The 17,629-nt window shown below is 41.3% G+C and overlaps 1 protein-coding gene across 6 annotated transcripts in view; it reads left to right on the top strand.

Moving 5' to 3' along the window:
- The window catches only part of FHOD1 (formin homology 2 domain containing 1), an 85,017-nt gene extending 72,508 nt beyond the window's left edge, over positions 1-12,509 (top strand). For all 6 annotated transcript variants that reach the window (XM_072117141.1, XM_072117137.1, XM_072117140.1 and 3 more), the window contains 7 exons: positions 3,484-3,603; positions 4,926-5,087; positions 8,158-8,348; positions 8,548-8,740; positions 8,824-8,992; positions 9,211-9,387; positions 10,486-12,509. In XM_072117141.1, the coding sequence (XP_071973242.1) occupies positions 3,484-3,603; positions 4,926-5,087; positions 8,158-8,348; positions 8,548-8,740; positions 8,824-8,992; positions 9,211-9,387; positions 10,486-10,568 (1,095 nt within the window). In that variant the 3' untranslated portion in view covers positions 10,569-12,509. The remainder of the gene's footprint in view (positions 1-3,483; positions 3,604-4,925; positions 5,088-8,157; positions 8,349-8,547; positions 8,741-8,823; positions 8,993-9,210; positions 9,388-10,485) is intronic.
- The last annotated feature ends 5,120 nt before the right edge of the window (positions 12,510-17,629 follow it).

The following is a 17,629-nucleotide window of genomic DNA, read 5'->3' as shown; positions in this document are numbered from 1 at the left end:
TATATATCCCATTCCAAAAACGCAAGTGTATAAATGCACAACTTGAGGCGTACAACAATTTGCTAAGTCCCTGGCTTGATACACCTTTCCTGTATTGGCATCTTGGAAAGAGGAACATCTTCTTGCCCATCTACAAGCTTTACACTTGCCGCATCTAAAGGTCATAGGAATTTCCGGGTGGCAAATAGCACAATGTGCATGACGGAGAGTGTGGCACCAGCATGAGGCCGACCCCGCAACACATAAGGCAGCGAGTAGAGTAAGGACGAGTGATTTCCACATAATCCCAACCTGACATTTGTCAGTATGTTGGAGGCTTCCGTTTACTCGACATCCCGGGTTGGCGTTACTTCTAAGCTAAGTACAGGCAGTCCCCGGGTTACGTACAAGATGGGGTCCGGAGGTTTGTTCTTAAGTTGAATTTGTATGTAAGTTGAAATTGTATATTTTATAATTGTAGATCCAGACAAACATTTTTTTTGGCCCCAGTGACAATTGGAGTTTCAATTTTTTTTGCTGTAATTGGACCAAGGATGATCATTGCAGCCTGGGACTAAGGTAAAGCTTCCAGAGAGCTTCACCAAAGGTCACAGTTGGCAGAGGGGTCGGTCTCTAACTAGGGGTCGTCTGTAAGTCGAGCGTTCTCAAGTAGGGGACTGCCTGTATAGGCATTTCAAATAGGATTCTATTGCTTATCTTACTCAGAACGTGTAGTCCACACTTCTCAGTGGTTACATGTTCCACATCTCGTGATGCCTGAGGGCACTTTATCTCGTAGCTCAGTGGGTATGTGTACCACATGTGTGATTTTTAAGGGCTATGCGCAATATATTTGTTACGTCTGAGGATATCCCGTGACAAGATCCTAGGGGGCGTTACCTTTATTCCCCTGCCGTATACCTTTGCGAAAATAGACACATATGTATGACTACATCTGGGGTCTGCATGTAATTTTGTTTGTGTGGCCTGATGGAAATGTGTAATATGGCTTGGAATATACCAACAGTATATCAACTTGGATGGTAGACGTAAAGTGGGTCACAAATATCTATTGACCAGAGGGTTATATTGTCTACATGAGTACTATAACTTTGGTCTGAAGTGAGAAGTGGTAGTACAACCCTACATATTTAAAAATAAACATACAGTTTAGAAATGTATAAAAATATAAAGAATAAAAGTTCTACTTTTTCAGCAGTGACAAACAAGTCCTATTTTCCCAAGAAAAGCAGAACAATAATGCAACACACTGTTGAATGGAGACACCTCTGTATTAAAGTGAAAGGAAAGTGTTTTCACCTAAAGATTACACTTTTTTTTTTTCTTTTTTTTTTTTTTAGATATTTTCTCTTAAGTTTTTTTTAAGAGGTAACCAAAACCTAGAGAATTTGCCCTAACTGAATGTGAGCTATTTAAATGCTGGGGGTTGGTGAAGCTTATTAATAACCGGTTATTTCATCCTTCCTCCCTCCTTCCTTCCTAATATGCTTTCACACTGAAATCTCTGCGTTCCAACTTGCTAGCAAGATGTATAGAAGCTCACTGACATTTCAGATTATACCAAAGCTTTATGGGAGTAGAGAGGGAGAGCAGTAAGTAATATTGGCAATGTCTTCATCCAGGACAGAGTGCTCCTCATCCTTTAAAGGGAACCTGTCATCAGAAATAAGTCTAATAAACCACTACCAGTATGTTCTTAAATACCTGTGTGAGCAGTTTTAGCCCCGAAAAAGGTGTACAGTCCGCCGAAAGTGCAGCACACAACCCTTAGTAAATCAGCCCCATTATGTCAATGATCGGAAAAGAGGCAGGAAAGGTGGGGAAGACTTGACTTTAATGTTAAAGTCTCTGCCTCCTTGACTGTATGCAACCAACTCATCAAAGTTTACACTTGGCCATGAAAGCAACATGACCTAGAAGCTGTTCAGATGCTTGAAAACATAATAGTTTTAGTCCATTTTTTGATCACAGGTTCCCTTTTAACTGTCAGTTTTCCCTTTATTGCTCTGCTTTCTTCTAAAAGTTAGTATAGTCTTTGAGATTTCTACTAGATGAAGACTTCTATTATTAATAACCTTCCTCATTTTTTCCTGCATTTATTATTATTATTATTATTAATTCTTTATTTATATAGCGCCTACAGAGCTTGCCAAATTTTTTTCATTAAATCTATGGCCCCCGATCGGGATCTGGTCTAGGTGAGCACACAGCCATGTGAATGTAGCATGTGTCACGGTGCAGTAAAACATGGTGGCCTCGCCAGACCATAACCATGTATAATAGGGCATAATAAAATGGACAATTTTACATTATATCCCGCACCGTGTCTCTCTAGAGAAATGCATCCTGCTAACAATATCCAGTGATTTCACATTTTTATTTATTTATTTCCATCTCCTTATTAAAGGGATTTCAAATCTCAACCCCTAGTGATGTTAACACAATAAAGATAATTTTTAACCCTTTCTTTCACAATTTTACTCTGTTTTATTGTTGTTGCTCCTGTCACTTGGTGATGGTCAGTGTAAGATTCCAGGATGTGGGCAGGAACTCTATAAGCAGACACATTATGATCCCTGTGTGCTGTGAGCTGACAATGCGGTTAAATTATCAGGGTTCAGGTTTATATACACTATAATTTACCTTCTGAACATTGTACTAATATCTGACACAGAGAGAGATAAGATGATGAGATGGCTATTACACACAATCACAGTCAGCTCTCCTACATCTCTGTTATTCCACAACACACTAGATCTGCTGTGCCTTCCTCCCCCGATAAAGAACTTATTTGTCTGTAGCTTGTAGTTCTCACACTGCTGCCGGCAGGATATCAGTGTCTGTGTATCAGTGAGTGACCTCTGTCGTGGACTGCAGGGTGGCAGGGCTAGAATGCAGGGGGAGAAAAACTAGGCTCCATGGCTGTCACACAGTAATCCAAGATGGCTTCCCCGACCCTAGGGGCCTAGAGGCAACAGAAATGATGTACAGCAGGACTGATAGAGACAAGTTGGAATTATATCTGTGAAATGGGTGTGTATTTTTTGTTAATAATAACAGTTAAATATAGAATGTGTTATTTGTTATCCTGAGTACATTTTATGCACACGGACGTGTGGGGGAGCAATATCCAGCTGCACAGTTTTCAGACAGATATTGGTCCCCATTGGCACCCTGTCACAGTGAGGTGAGCACCATGACCGTGCAAGTAAAAAATATAGGACATGTGCTACATATTTTGTTGTACTACAGCCCCAGCTGCTCGCTTCTCCGCTCTACTGCGCATGGCTGTGTGCTGGCGAGCATACATTCTTGTGCAAGGGGCCTATGTAGAAGAAAAATATGTAGGGTAGATAAATCTGCAATCCTTACAGCAAATTCAGAATTCTGTTTTATCAGATGCTGGATAACCATGATATAAAATATTGAAGCAGACCTTACAATCTCCAGTGAGTACTAACCATCCAAGTGGCCTTCTCTTAGGAAATCGCTGAACCACTGTTTGACCTGAAGTTGGGAATGGAGCAACTATCGAAGAATAAGACATTTAAGGTGATCCTGGCCTCACTCTTGGCAGTTGGAAACTTTCTGAATGGGTCAAATGTAAGTCCAACTTACTCCATCTTACCTTATGGTTCACCTTTTCTGCGTTATTGTACTCCAGGAACATTAGGAAAGATCATTATTAATTTTCATAGGTGCCATTTGACATGGTAACACATCCTAGTAACACATTCAGTTATGACTTGTGATTTCGAAATATTCAGGTGATTGCATTTTTACAATGAGAAACAAATTGTAACCTATGATAGAATACAAAATATCACAGTGATTGAGGCATAACCGATAACCCCTGTAGCCCCTATTGTACAATCTTTAGCCATTGTGGTCACCTTCTGGACAAAGTAACATTTTGGATCTTTTAGCTGTTTATGTTAGAAAGATGTTTAGTCCATGGATTTAAAAATTCCTATTCATTATGGGGGAGATGTCTTCTCCTCCAGTTTCCCAGTTGGCTTGTAACAAGCCCCATTTCCACCAGTTTGGTGGTTTTCTGGCCCGCATGCCCCTTGGGGCACAGCCCAACCGTATGTACTAGTCTCTGTTAGAAATCCAGCGAAACTATAGCTGAAATCTCCATAGGGTCACCTGGTCTAAACTGGTCTGACCTGGCAGATTTCCCTTCCCAATCTACCAAGCGGCAGGGTCCCTTAGTATATCTTGGCTGCAGAGCGCAGAAGGGGGGGGGTATTAACGCCAGTCTTAATAGATTCCCCTCCGAAGCACAAGTAAACTAAACCTTTTTTTTTTTCTATTTCAAAAGTTAAATAAATATATATTTCTAAGTTTACACTTCTCATGTGCTCTATTTGTTTGTACAGTCTGGCTTAAATCTTTAATTATCTTCTAATAATTCTCACAGCTTCAATATGGTTATAAAATTCCTCTAAAGCAAGGTTTGCATTTGAAGGGGAAGTCATTTTCTTTTCCATCATAGAAACCAAAGAATTGTACTGTATGAATCCTGTATGTAGGGTGTAATTGAAGCTTGACAGATTCAGTTGACTATGGAGTAGTCCATCAGGTTATGTTTACTTTCTGGAATGAAAAAATGATGTATGTTCCACTTCTACATCTTGAAGGTATCTGTGCCATGATCAGCTAACAGAACTTCAAACACTGGTGTGGACATAGTTGAAAAGCCTTGACTGTAGACTGATACATTTAAGACAGAAAAGAGATTTGTGCTAGAGACTTTGAGTTTATCTGGATTTCACCTGAGGTTGCCATTAATTGGCAGTTAGTGGAAATCATCAAAATCATCATTTTTTTTTTTAGATTTTGTATGGAAGATTTGCAGTCACAGATTGTCTCCATTCATTATTGCATTCAGTAACGAATGTCTATTTTTCATTTTTTCTCAGGCCAAAGGCTTTGACCTTGGTTACCTGGAAAAGGTCTCAGAGGTGAAGGACACCGTTCACAGACAAACTCTTCTCCATCATATGTGTAACATAGTGATTGAGAAGTGCCCTGACACCTCCGACCTGTACTCTGAAATCGCAGCCATTACTCGATCATCTAAGGTAAGTAGCAGAGAAGGCCTTTACTTGTCAGGTAGTTCTTTGGAATAGGTTACCAGAGGACACCTTTTTCATAATTTTTGTTTTAGACATAGTTTTTTTGTCAATTTCCTTATTTAAAGGAATCTGTCAGTGCCTGTCTTACATTAAAGGAAACCTACCACTTGAAGTGGCAGGTTTCAGATGGAAATACCGAGCACCAGCTCAGGGTGAGCTGGTGCCGGAGCTTATTTTTGTTAGTGTTTTAAACCACTGTATTGCGGTTTAAAACACTTTTTAAACTTTATAGCCGGCGCAGGGAGGTACGCGCTCGGCGCTTACCACGCGTGCGACCGTGCGCGCGGCTACATAGGAAGTGAAGGAGAGCCGCATGCATTGTAGCGCCTGCGCCGGCTATAAAGTTTAAAAAGTGTTTTAAACCGCAATACAGCGGTTTAAAACACTAACAAAAATAAGCTCCGGCTCGGTATTTCCATCTGAAACCTGCTACTTCAAGTGGTAGGTTTCCTTTAAATAAATGTATGACTAATAATATGGCCTTGTGTGTAGATATTTGTAGAACATGTGGCCTACACATTGGATCGAAAAACAAATATTATATGTGATCTGATACTAAAATCAACCTCCTGGATGGGAATAAGAGTAGGAGGCGGAGTTTGGTATAATTAGATTTTTGAAAAGTATTTGACAAATTTTTTAAGTTTTTTTGAACCAAAGTGTATTTTGCCAGTTTTTCCATTGTCCCAACCCTTTTTGTTACACTGTGTATATATGTATATATATAGATATAGAGAGAGAGGGCGGTTCAATAAGTACCCGTGTTTGACGACAGAGGGCGTTTCTGAGGGAAGTTGGTGTTATCATCGTGTGCTGCCATCTATCAAACGACGGCATTACAAATAGCAGACTGATTGGTTAGTTTGGATTTGGCAGCAATTTGAGTAAGACGTGTTTCGTTATTTTCGCTAAGATGGAAAAAGAGCAGTATCGTTCAGCAATGCTCTTTTTGTTTTTGGATGGGAAAAGCGAGGAGATAAAGGCAAAGTTGGATGCTGTTTATGGGGACACTTCGACATCTATGAGAACAGTTAGATATTCGTTCAACAAATTTAAACGTGGGCGAACATCCGTTTTTGATGAGGAGCGACCAGGACAACCAGCAGACGTGGTTACCGTGGAAATCATTCAAAAAGTGCTGATACTGGCTGATCGACAAACGAAAGTTCACGAAGTAGCAGAGGCCGTAGGTGTGTCGACTGGAAAGGCAATTAATATTTTACATGTTAAGTTGGCAATGAAAAAATTGTCGGACGATGGGTGCCACGATTGCTCACGGTGGACAACAAGTGAATGCGGCTGTTAACTTTGAAGCAGTGTTTGGCGCAATTTAAGCAAGGTCTTTTTTTTTTTTTTTTTGCGTCGAGTTGTCACCGTTGATAAAACCTGGATTCATAATTACACACCAGAAACTAAGAAACAATCAAAACAATGGATTTCTCTGCTCTAAAGAAGGCGAAGACGGTCCCACCAGAAAGGTAATGGCGACGATTTTTTGGGATGCGAACGGCGTCATCTTCATGGATTTTTTAGATCGATCACTGGACAATACTACAGTGAATTATTGGACTGCTTCCACAAAAAATTGAAGGGGACACGGCCGCATTTGGCGAAAAAGAAAGTGCTGTTTTATCACTATAACGCACCAGCACATTCATCTGGAGTTGCCGCTGCCAAAATGCATGAATTGCGTTATGAATTGCTGCCGCACCCCCTGTATTCACCCGATCTGGCTCCCTGTGACTTTTTCTTGTTCCCTAACATGAAGAAATGACTCGCGGGAAAAAAATTAAATCAAATGAGGAAGTCATCGCTGAGACAGAGGCGTATTTTGGAGACTTCGACAAATCCTATTTTTGCAGGGGTTAAAAAAATTACAAGAAGGTTGGGAGAAGCGTATCTTTCTAAAAGGGGACTATGTTGAAAAATAATTTTTTTTTTTTTTTTAGAAAAAATTGTGTCTTCATTTCTAACACAGGTACTTATTAAACCACCCTTGTACACACAGATATGCATACAGTGGGTTATTATACAGTGGGTATAGAAAGTATTCAGACCTTTTTAAATGTTTCATTCTTTGTTTCATTGCAGCCTATTGGTAAGATCAAAAAAGTTTTTTTTTTAATCCTTAATGTACACTCTGCTCCCCATCTTGAAACAGTAATGTAAATATTTTGCTAATTTATTATTCAAGAAAAACGGAAATATCACATGGGCATAGGTACTCAGACCCTTTGCTGTGACCGTATTTAACTCAAATGCTGTCCATTTCCTGCTGATCCTGTCCTGTACACCACCAATATCACTGTGGTTGAGCTCCAGAGATGCAGTAGGAAGATGGGGAAAAAGTACCACAAAGTCAAATATCACTGCAGCCTCCACCAGTCGGGGCTTTATGGCAGACATTGCTGATGGAAGCCTCTCCGTCCCGCATACAGTTTGCAAAAAACAAATAAAGGGCTCCCAGACAATGAGAAATTAGATTCTCTGCTCCGATGAGACTTTCTGGTCCGAAGATTGAACTTTTTAGTGTCAATTCTAAGCGGTATGTGTGGAGAAAACCAGGCACTGCTCATCACCTGCCAAATACAGTCCCAACAGTGACACATGTTGCACTGTTTTTCAGCTGCAGGGACAGGACTAGGACAACCGGTTGCACTTGAAGGAAAGATGAATGTGGCCAAGTACAGAGATATCCTGGATAAAAACCTAATTTACAACAATAATTTCCATTTTCAAAACAGAAGGTTTATGTTACTGATATACTTAAAGAGTAATGATGGGCTATGTTGTAAAAAACCTTAGCTTTGAGAAATACGGTAAATCAGGATAAGTTTTCATAAGTGTTCATAAAAATGTTTTCAGCAGAGATTTCAGGGGGAAAGATTAGTGATTTAAACCATATACAATAAAGCAAGAAGAACCCTTTAGGGGAAACATTTGATGTACATACGCTACAGTAGTGTATGTTTAGTATTTACCATAGTTTTAATCTACTTGCTTCTCTTCCAAACAGGTAGATTTTGATGAATTGGCTGATAGTTTGGTACAACTGGAGAAGAGATGCCGGGAATCATGGGACAGCCTTAAAGTCATTGCCAAACACGAGACCAAACCAGGCTTGAAGAACAAAATGACCGACTTCCTGAAGAGCAGCACTGACAAAATCGTCATCTTAAAGATCGTGCATCGGAGGATACTTAACCGGTAACCCTTCCTTTTGGTTTTATTAGGAGTAAAGGGGCCCCTACTTGTAGTCTAGCTAAGTTGGAAATGAAATGTCCCCCAAAAATAATAGCTTTTTTATGATTGCTTGCCCAGTACATAAGTTGTGAGTGGGTTTCATAAATGGTATGTATGGCTGTGATATACATCAGATCAAGCCTGCCTTCTTTTCTACTGGCAGGTTCCGGTCTTTCTTGCTGTACCTGGGCTATACCTACTCCTCTGCCAGAGACATGAAGATAACGCGATTCTGCCGAGTAATCAGTGAGTTTGCACTCGAGTACAGGACAGCGCGTGAGAGGGTGCTGCAGCAGAAACAGAAGAGAGCTGCATACAGAGAACGGAACAAGACCAGAGGGAGGATGATCACGGAGGTAGTTCACATTTTTATGTATTAATCTATTCTGGGGAATTGGGCAGAGTGATCGGTCAATGACTATGATGTGTTTTCTCATAGACCGCCAAGTTCTCTAGTGCTGCTACAACAACGATGACAACGGAAAGTAACATTACATTAACCAGCAACAGATTACATACTCAGTCGTCTGAGGAGGGACATGAAAATATGACCAATATTCTGATCTCATCTGGGGAGCCCAACACCCGCAGGAGCCGCGGAGTCCGAAGTAAGAACCTTGCGTTAAATGTGATGCAGTACCTTTATATAAGGAGATTTTCATCATCAAGCTAAAACTGGACAAGGATTGAGACTATATAACCGTACTTAAACTGTACTGATCCTGAGTTACATCTTGTATTTTACACCATAGCTGCACTCACTATTCTGCTATTCAATCATAATTTATACAATTTCTTAGCATAACATAAGACTTCTCTGTTTAAGGCTTAGGTCGGGCCAGTCCTCCAGATTTGTCAGGAAACAAAGAAGAACAAGGCGGATCACCTGTAGATGCCTCTGATGAGATCATGGATAGACTAGTGCAGTCTGTGACTCAGAACCCAAACCCAAGGGTAGTAGCCCAAAAAGAACGAAAGCGATCAAGAGCAAATAGGAAGTCCTGTAAGTATTCCCTACCATTTCTAGTATGTTTCACAAATGGATATGTAGATGATTGCCTAAAGCATCAGAGTCTACCTGCTGGGATTCCTTCAGTACAGACACTCTTTCTCTATTTCTTTTTATTGTACTTACGAGCACACACCCAGATAAAAGTAATGGATTACCAAAAAACTTGGCAAACAGTTACGTCTTAAGTATATATAATATAATTACAGTTGTAATCACAAGGAATGTAATTGTGTGATCACTAGGAATGTCTTGGGCGTTTTGTAATACTTCCTTGGTGCATAGGGTCACCGAATTTATCGCCAGCTGACTATTTATGGGTCCAGCTGACACAACAATGTCGGCAGACGACCAGTGTGGAGGATCCTACTGGAGCCTCTCCTGTGCCCGGGCTACTGGAGCCTCTCCTGTGCCCGGGCTACTGGAGCCTCTCCTGTGCCCGGGCTACTGGAGCCTCTCCTGTGCCCGGGCTACTGGAGCCTCTCCTGTGCCCGGGCTACTGGAGCCTCTCCTGTGCCCGGGCTACTGGAGCCTCTCCTGTGCCCGGGCTACTGGAGCCTCTCCTGTGCCCGGGCTACTGGAGCCTCTCCTGTGCCCGGGCTACTGGAGCCTCTCCTGTGCCCGGGCTACTGGAGCCTCTCCTGTGCCCGGGCTACTGGAGCCTCTCCTGTGCCCGGGCTACTGGAGCCTCTCCTGTGCCCGGGCTACTGGAGCCTCTCCTGTGCCCGGGCTACTGGAGCCTCTCCTGTGCCCGGGCTACTGGAGCCTCTCCTGTGCCCGGGCTACTGGAGCCTCTCCTGTGCCCGGGCTACTGGAGCCTCTCCTGTGCCCGGGCTACTGGAGCCTCTCCTGTGCCCGGGCTACTGGAGCCTCTCCTGTGCCCGGGCTACTGGAGCTACAATAATTTGTTAAAGATTTTTGATAAATTCCAAACTTATGGATGCTCAGGTGAACATTCGTGGCATGGCTGTGAACCAGAGGTATTTGCCTCAATATCCATTCCGTAATGCACACAATAATAATAGAAGCAGAGAAATGGTGGGATATTTTATATCTATGAACTTGTACCTCATCTCAGATACTTTCTTTCAGTGAGAAGAACCCTGAAGAGTGGTATAAGCGATGATCTGGTTCAAGCGCTGGGACTATCCAAATCCTCGGAGGTTGTAGTGTGATTGACTCCTGCAAAGGCTGCTTATATACTAGTCCGCTGCCCCCTGTGGTGGGATATGGAATGGCCGCCCACAGAGAGGGTCCTAATTGCATGGTACAACAGGACAATGCAATGAATGGAGCAGAAAATACCACTAAATGGGACTGCATCACTTTACCGTCCTCTAACCCAAGATTTGTCCTTGTGGAATAGTCAATGTTACATTACAGGCAGCGCCCGTCCATTCCCTACGAGATCTGATTTCATGACTGGTGGTCTACGTTGCTCATAGCAATATTGTACATATGGCAATAAAGGTGGATAACCAAGCCTGCAGATTTTTGGGATCTCTGGCTACAGGCACACTACGGAGGTGCTGCACACATTACCGCTCTGCGTTTACTGATGTGGATCTGAACAGCACAGTGTCATTGATTTCTTTTATCCTGGACACTATCAGTGACAGATACCAGAAAATAAAATTCACAAATGGCCGACAACAAACTATAACCCAGGATCAGCTGCTTCCCTGCGTGTGTGTACAGATAACCAACAGCATTTGCATGGTGGGCAGAAAGTGCTCTATGGCATATATGTACATTCATGTAAAGCCTTGCCCACAGACAGTATTATGCTGGAGCAGCAGGTATTTTATAATCTACCCCTTCACATATAGCACTCCAAAGGTTAACTCTATGTATATGATGTATGTAAAATATGGCATACCCTAGAGGTGGATAGTTTTGCACATCACAATGTTTTTGATTGTAATTTTCTAAGCTGCAATTAAAGTTTTCTGGTAAGTGGCCCCCAGTAAAATATCACTTAGGGCTATGAGTATAGAAAGTCATAATTCAGGTGAACCTTCTGCCGCTGCAGTCAACACAACATTTCTATATTGTAAATTGTTTGCTGTCCTGTGTGATTTGATACGCTATAAGAAACTTACATAGTTCTCTATAATGAGACAAATTTACTAAATCTTTCCAATATTAAACAGCCCCCTACACCCCCTTTCCCATGCTGCATTGTGCATGCAATTATGGCTTCTGTTGCCCCCTGACTATAATAACCATGTGCTGGGCAGAGGAGGTCAGGTCACATCCTATTTTTACCATGTAATAACTGGTAGCACTGTCATTACATGGGCAGCAGAGGCCGTCGGTCTCCTCCCTCACACAACACTGCTCATTTTCCCTGCTGTGACTGGCTGAATCAGCTCACACTTAGGGCCTGCTATATTTATCTGGGCCAGCAAGAACCAAACGAGTGAAGAGATCCAGAACTATTGCAGCACAATGCATTCCACTACCCACAAGTTCAGATTTAGCATTTTGTTCCTAATCAATTTGAAAGCTTTTAATAAGCTACCGTAATTCTTCTGGAATATGTCCCTTTAAGTTACGTATGTGTTCTGTCACATGACCACATCCGGATGATACACAGTCCCACTCCTGAAAACCAGAGCAGAACACTACAGTAAGTGTCAATGCTAAGTCGTCCCTTATAACTCGGCTGTATCTTCTGTTATCCCCTCCTAGCTGCAGAACATCTCCTGTACCCTGCCTTTTACCACTCATGATGCCACGTGCTGCACATAAAGGTTTAACGCACTAGAAATCCTGGATAAAGTTTCTATTTAATGTATTTTAATGGTCACCTTTATATTTATTTTTTTAAAGGGCTTTAGTCAGGAGAAAGTTTAGTGCCTTCATCTGTGTAAAATGGACTCTCACTGTGGTCTTTTAGTGTAGATTTTGTGGATTTTTGTAATGAAGAAATTGGCTTCTGATATGTGCAGAGATCACTCATCACACTGACATCCCTGCAGTCATTTCTTGCTGAAGATCTGAACAGTATTATGAAGTCATTGTACCACTGTCTGTAAAGTCACTGCATAGAGAATGTCATTTTGTGTAAACATGTGTTTGTTTCTTCAATAAAATTGATTTTAAAAATTGTAGGTTTATTATGTTTTTTTACATAAACATTCTGACAAATCTGCCCCATAGTACAGGCCAGTAGTACAGGACGCCCCCAAGTTATGTACGAGTATTGTATCCTGGGACTAGAGTCTAGTAAATTACCAGCATCCAGGGAGCTTCACCAGTGGGAATGGTGAGCAAAGGGGTAACTAGGAGGAGTCTGTAAGTTTGGCGTTCTTAAGTCGGAGACTATGGGACACATTTACTAAGAATGTGGAAAACTGCAATGAAAGTACTCTGCCTGTGTATAATGCTGGGTGCAACAGATTATAATAATAATAATTCCTTTATTTATATAGCGCACACAGATTACACGGCGCTGCACACCGCTTGCCAAATCAGTCTCTGTCCCTAATGGGGCTCACAATCTAATCAACCTTGCAGTATGGGTTTTAGAGTGTGGTAGGAAACCGGAGGACCCGGAATAAACTTGCGCAAACACGGAGAGAACAAACTCTTTGTAGATGTTGTCCAGATTCATGATGGATGCGCCAGAAATCATGAATCTGTCGCTTCCCTGCACTGGCCCGATGGAGTTCGCCAAACTTTTTTGTGGTGCTCCTTTAACTATGGGGCGCGCGAAAGACTTTGCATGTTAAATCAGACGCAGGGTCTGACTGAGCACTGGAACGCCTCCTAATTTGTGTCACATGGTGCCAAGTGCACCTGTGCCACATAAGGATCACGTGCAACAAAATAGTGGCATGGACGCTTATTAAATACCTATGCAAGCAGTTTTCACTAGATAGAACATGCAAAGTCTGACAGAAAACTGTTGCAAAGCCCTTAGTAATTGTGCCCCTATATGTATAGTAGCAAATTTGGATGGTGATTTAGATCAACACAAGGAGGGGAGATCTATCATTGTGTTGTACATTAGACCACTGCAGAGTATGACTAGATCAGTCTTCTGCTCTGTCAAATATATCAATGAGTCGTAGTTTAAAACTGTTCATACTTTACCCCATCTACTTATTTTTGGCGCACCGACTTTTTGCTATGAAGCAATGCCCCATTTGCTTATTTGATTGAAAAGTACCTAAAAACTGTATAAAATCCAAAACGAATGTGTTTTGCAAATTCTGAACGATTTTGTATATCAACTCAACAAATTTGTGTTGCACACCTTATGTTAAAAGGGCACCAAAAAGTTGGTGCACACTTCCCACAGTGCAGGGTGTGGCAGATTATTGAAGAGCGTGTGCTAGTATTTATTAATACGTTACTGTTGCTTCTCTTCTTTTTAAACTCGATTCCTAGTTTGGACATCTGAAAAACTGAATGTGTAAAGGCACCCTATCTATGGATATGCATTCAAAAAAAAGGATTTTTGCATTCACCAATTTGTAAAGTGTGCGGAAAAAGAGGGGAGCCTTCATGGCCTGAATAGCTTACTGGTAGAAGAAACATCTGAAATCCATGCACTTTCAGAGCTCTTTTTTGAGGGTGCGTTCACATGTGGTGTTATAACATGCGTTTTAAACGCATTACAACAGCTGAGAAGAGGAGATTTGCCGGATTACAATGCTGTCAACATCACGTTGCAAACTGCATATGTTAATGTAAACAAGTGCTAACATACAAGTGTTAACATGTATTAACAATGCATTTACACATGCACTTTGTAAACAATGTTGACAGCAAATCTAATCATGTAAACACAAACTCACCCTTTGTTGCACAGACATCTCCAACATTATCAACATTTTGATAAATTTTCACTCTGTTACAGTATTTACATGCTAGTTTAAATACATCTGCACCCTTCTATTAACAGTCATGACAAATGAGACCTGATGGGATCAGTGCCTTAGTTCTGCCGCCATAGTTTTGGGCCAATTCAAGCAAGGAAATACAGGGACAAACTTGTACATTTTTAAAGCTTATTCAGTACTACTTTGTTACCACTTTAAGTGGCGCTTTAGGCAGTAATGCAACAAACCCTCTACCCCATATTTATAACTTCTAAAATCCCGTTTTATTAAGGTCATTATTTAATCGGCAAATATTTTCCAAAAAAGTTACACCCCACCCCCAGGCAGTATGACACATGGTGATAATCTGCAGATGGTGACTATTACTTGCATAGTGTAAGAGCTATAAACAAAGACCACAACTTAACTGCAGTCACTTGACTCCATTATCACAAGTATCCCCGGACTCTGCCCCATATGTCACAGGTGTCGCCCAATCCTTTCTGCCAGAACAGATCATATCTACAATCTGCATAATATAGGAAAACTGCAGTAATGTAAGCAAATGGGGTTGGTAAAAAAGCCTCAGAGCAGCACTGTGCATTACTAGCTATTATTGAGAGTATGAAATACTATTGTGCGTGATGGGCAACGAGGAGATAAAACAAAAAAAATACATGAAAGTTACAGAACCATGTAAATATCTGGCTTTATTCAGGGATTGGTGTCAACTTTTTCCACAGGCTTCGTAGTTTGCAAATGTGAAGCATGGCACATTAAGAAATGATAGCTACTCTAATGAACCATTACAATTTTTGAAATATATATTAATATAAAATTTATACGTAAATTTGTCAAGTAATCCACCAAGTCCACTTGTGGGAATCCAGCCGTAGTGGTCTGAATGGTGGGCTATTCTAGTAGGAGGGTTCTTTTTTTATGCTGCTAAGAGAGAGAAGAGCAACACTAAAGGAAGAGAATTGGTGAAAACCCATTGAAGGAGAGGGAATAATAGTGGAATCCGGTCAGATAACAAAACTAATTTTTATCTTGTATGCATTTTGTAAACAGCTATTTTGTTACCGGTTTTCAATTATTTATGCCATCAGTTGTGTTGATCACTATTATGTCCCTAACAGTGGCTACAAACTGTATATAGAGTATAGAGTAACTGTGTCCCCACAATACCCAATGTAGTAATAGTTCTGTTCAGAAGAAAGAGATTATCAGTAGTCTGAGCCTTCCAGGAACCAGTCCGAGGAAGACATCCAGGCTACAACCATAACCGGATATAAAGCCAATACTACGACAGCTTAACCTGCTATGGACCTACACCATTGTTTAATGCTGTTTGAATTTGTTTCGACATTAAAGAAACTGTAAGTTGGATCTGACTGACTTCATGTGTATCCCTGAGCTTGCCACATACTGTAACATCACAAGCCTCCCCTTTAACACCAGCTGGGGGAACTGTAAGTATTGGGCTTCATTCTGGTGCTGTATTTATGTAATGATCTTGGTTCTGATGCTGTATTTTACTTGGTTCTGGTGTTAGATTAATTTAAGTTAATTTAGGTTTCATTTAAATAGTATATTAGTATAAAATGCATGTCAAATATTGGTAATTTCAATATCGCACTGCAATACGCAATGCCCTACTCCCACAGTAGGGAGCCTGTTGTTCCGCCCCTGTCTGAGAGTATAGCCAAAGTTGTGGCTGATCAGTGGACCCTGTGTAACCTCATTTGTTCAGATTTGCTGCAGCAGGACTCCAACACTGCCAGCCCCACTGGTAGCGCTGTGGAACAAACGGCCACTGCAATGTTGGGACTGAGAGCCAGAGAGTGTTTAGAGAAATTAGATGAATCCAAACAAAACTGAAAGCTGAGGGACCCCACAGTAACAGGAGAATGCTATGGTCCGAGCCTCCCCTAGTTATGACACTGCAGCTACTGCATGTGACTGGAGTATGACAATGTCACATCAAAATAATAGCAGAAGGAATATAATGGGCATTGGGTTTTCCCGACTTTCGCTGGATAGCAGACATCATAGGAGGTTTTAGGGGGTTATTTATCCTTAGTCAGCACATTTGTGTGTGTCTTTTCTTGGTTTTTCGGGTTTTGGACTTTTTTAATTACCGGTATCTTAAAGGTAAAAAATATCAGGCAGATGAGTTAGTGGGGTTTTTGCGACTTAATTAAAAAGTCACACAAAAGTTGCACACTCTTCTGCAACACCTTCTACACTTGATCCAGACTTTATATGTGACTTTTTAACCACAATTTGGGGTAAAATTGCAATGTGTGCAATGATTTTTCATATGTCCATCTGCATTTTAAAGATATATCAGGCACAACACTGGAAAATTGTTGCGTGCCTAACTTTGCTAGGTGAGTGAAAAAGTTGCAAATTTAGGCACAAATATATCAAATTTGACAAAAAAAAGTAACAATAAGAGACAAAAAGATAAAATTCCTAGCTAAATGTCTGATAGAGGTTAACCCTTTTTTCCATTCAGAGCATATCAGCCCTATGCATTTTACAAGGTAGAGGACTGGTGAGGTTTGCTGACAATCTTTTTTATCTAAGGAATGAGCCAATAAACCTTATAATCTATGTATGTGATGACAAAGGGATGGGCTGTAGCTATATTACAAGAGAGCAACTCACTTCTTACACCATGAAACATATCTGGGGCTCAGGCTCAAACTTCTAGTGGCTTAAAGGGAACCTGTCAGAAGAAAATAACCTACTAAAGCCCTACCAAGATGTTGTCAAGCAGCTGAACACCATCCAGTTTCTTTCATGACCCAGTGTGGCAGTGTCATCCACAAAATCAACTTTGAAGTGAGACATAAATTGATTGTATAAACTCATTGAGGCGGAGACAATGCTCTCTCTTCCTCAGAACACCCCCTTCACTGTAATTGATGGTCTTACATCTAGAGCCATCACTAAACAGTTCTCCAGAAGTCTGGTGCAAGATGCCAATCACATGGGAGTAGGTGTTCAGAGGCAGGGAGAGCTTGACTTCAGTGATAAACTCTCTGCCTCCTTGACTTTATGGAACCAATTTACATTTCACTTCAAAGTTGATTTTTTTGGATAGTGGAACCACATGGGGACATGAAAGAAACATGATCTGGAAGAGGTAAAGCTTCTACACAATATACTGGTAGTGGTTTATTAGGTCAATTTCTGTTGACGGGTTCCCTTTAACCCCTTAATGACCGCCCTATGGGGAATCTACGTCGGTCATTAAGGGTACTTCTTCTGACGCTACGCCTTTCTACAGCGCCGCGTCAGAAGAAGATTTCGGGACATCGAGTCAGTATAGTGCCGGTGTCGGGCTGTGATATCACAGCCCAGACCCGGCACTAACACCCGGGATCGGAAAAACT

This window comes from Engystomops pustulosus, chromosome 7 (assembly GCF_040894005.1).
Source record: "Engystomops pustulosus chromosome 7, aEngPut4.maternal, whole genome shotgun sequence".
In the NCBI taxonomy this organism is placed as follows: Eukaryota; Metazoa; Chordata; class Amphibia; order Anura; family Leptodactylidae; genus Engystomops; species Engystomops pustulosus.
The sequence above is the reverse complement of the archived record's forward strand: the minus strand, read 5'-3'. Positions and strand labels throughout refer to the sequence as shown.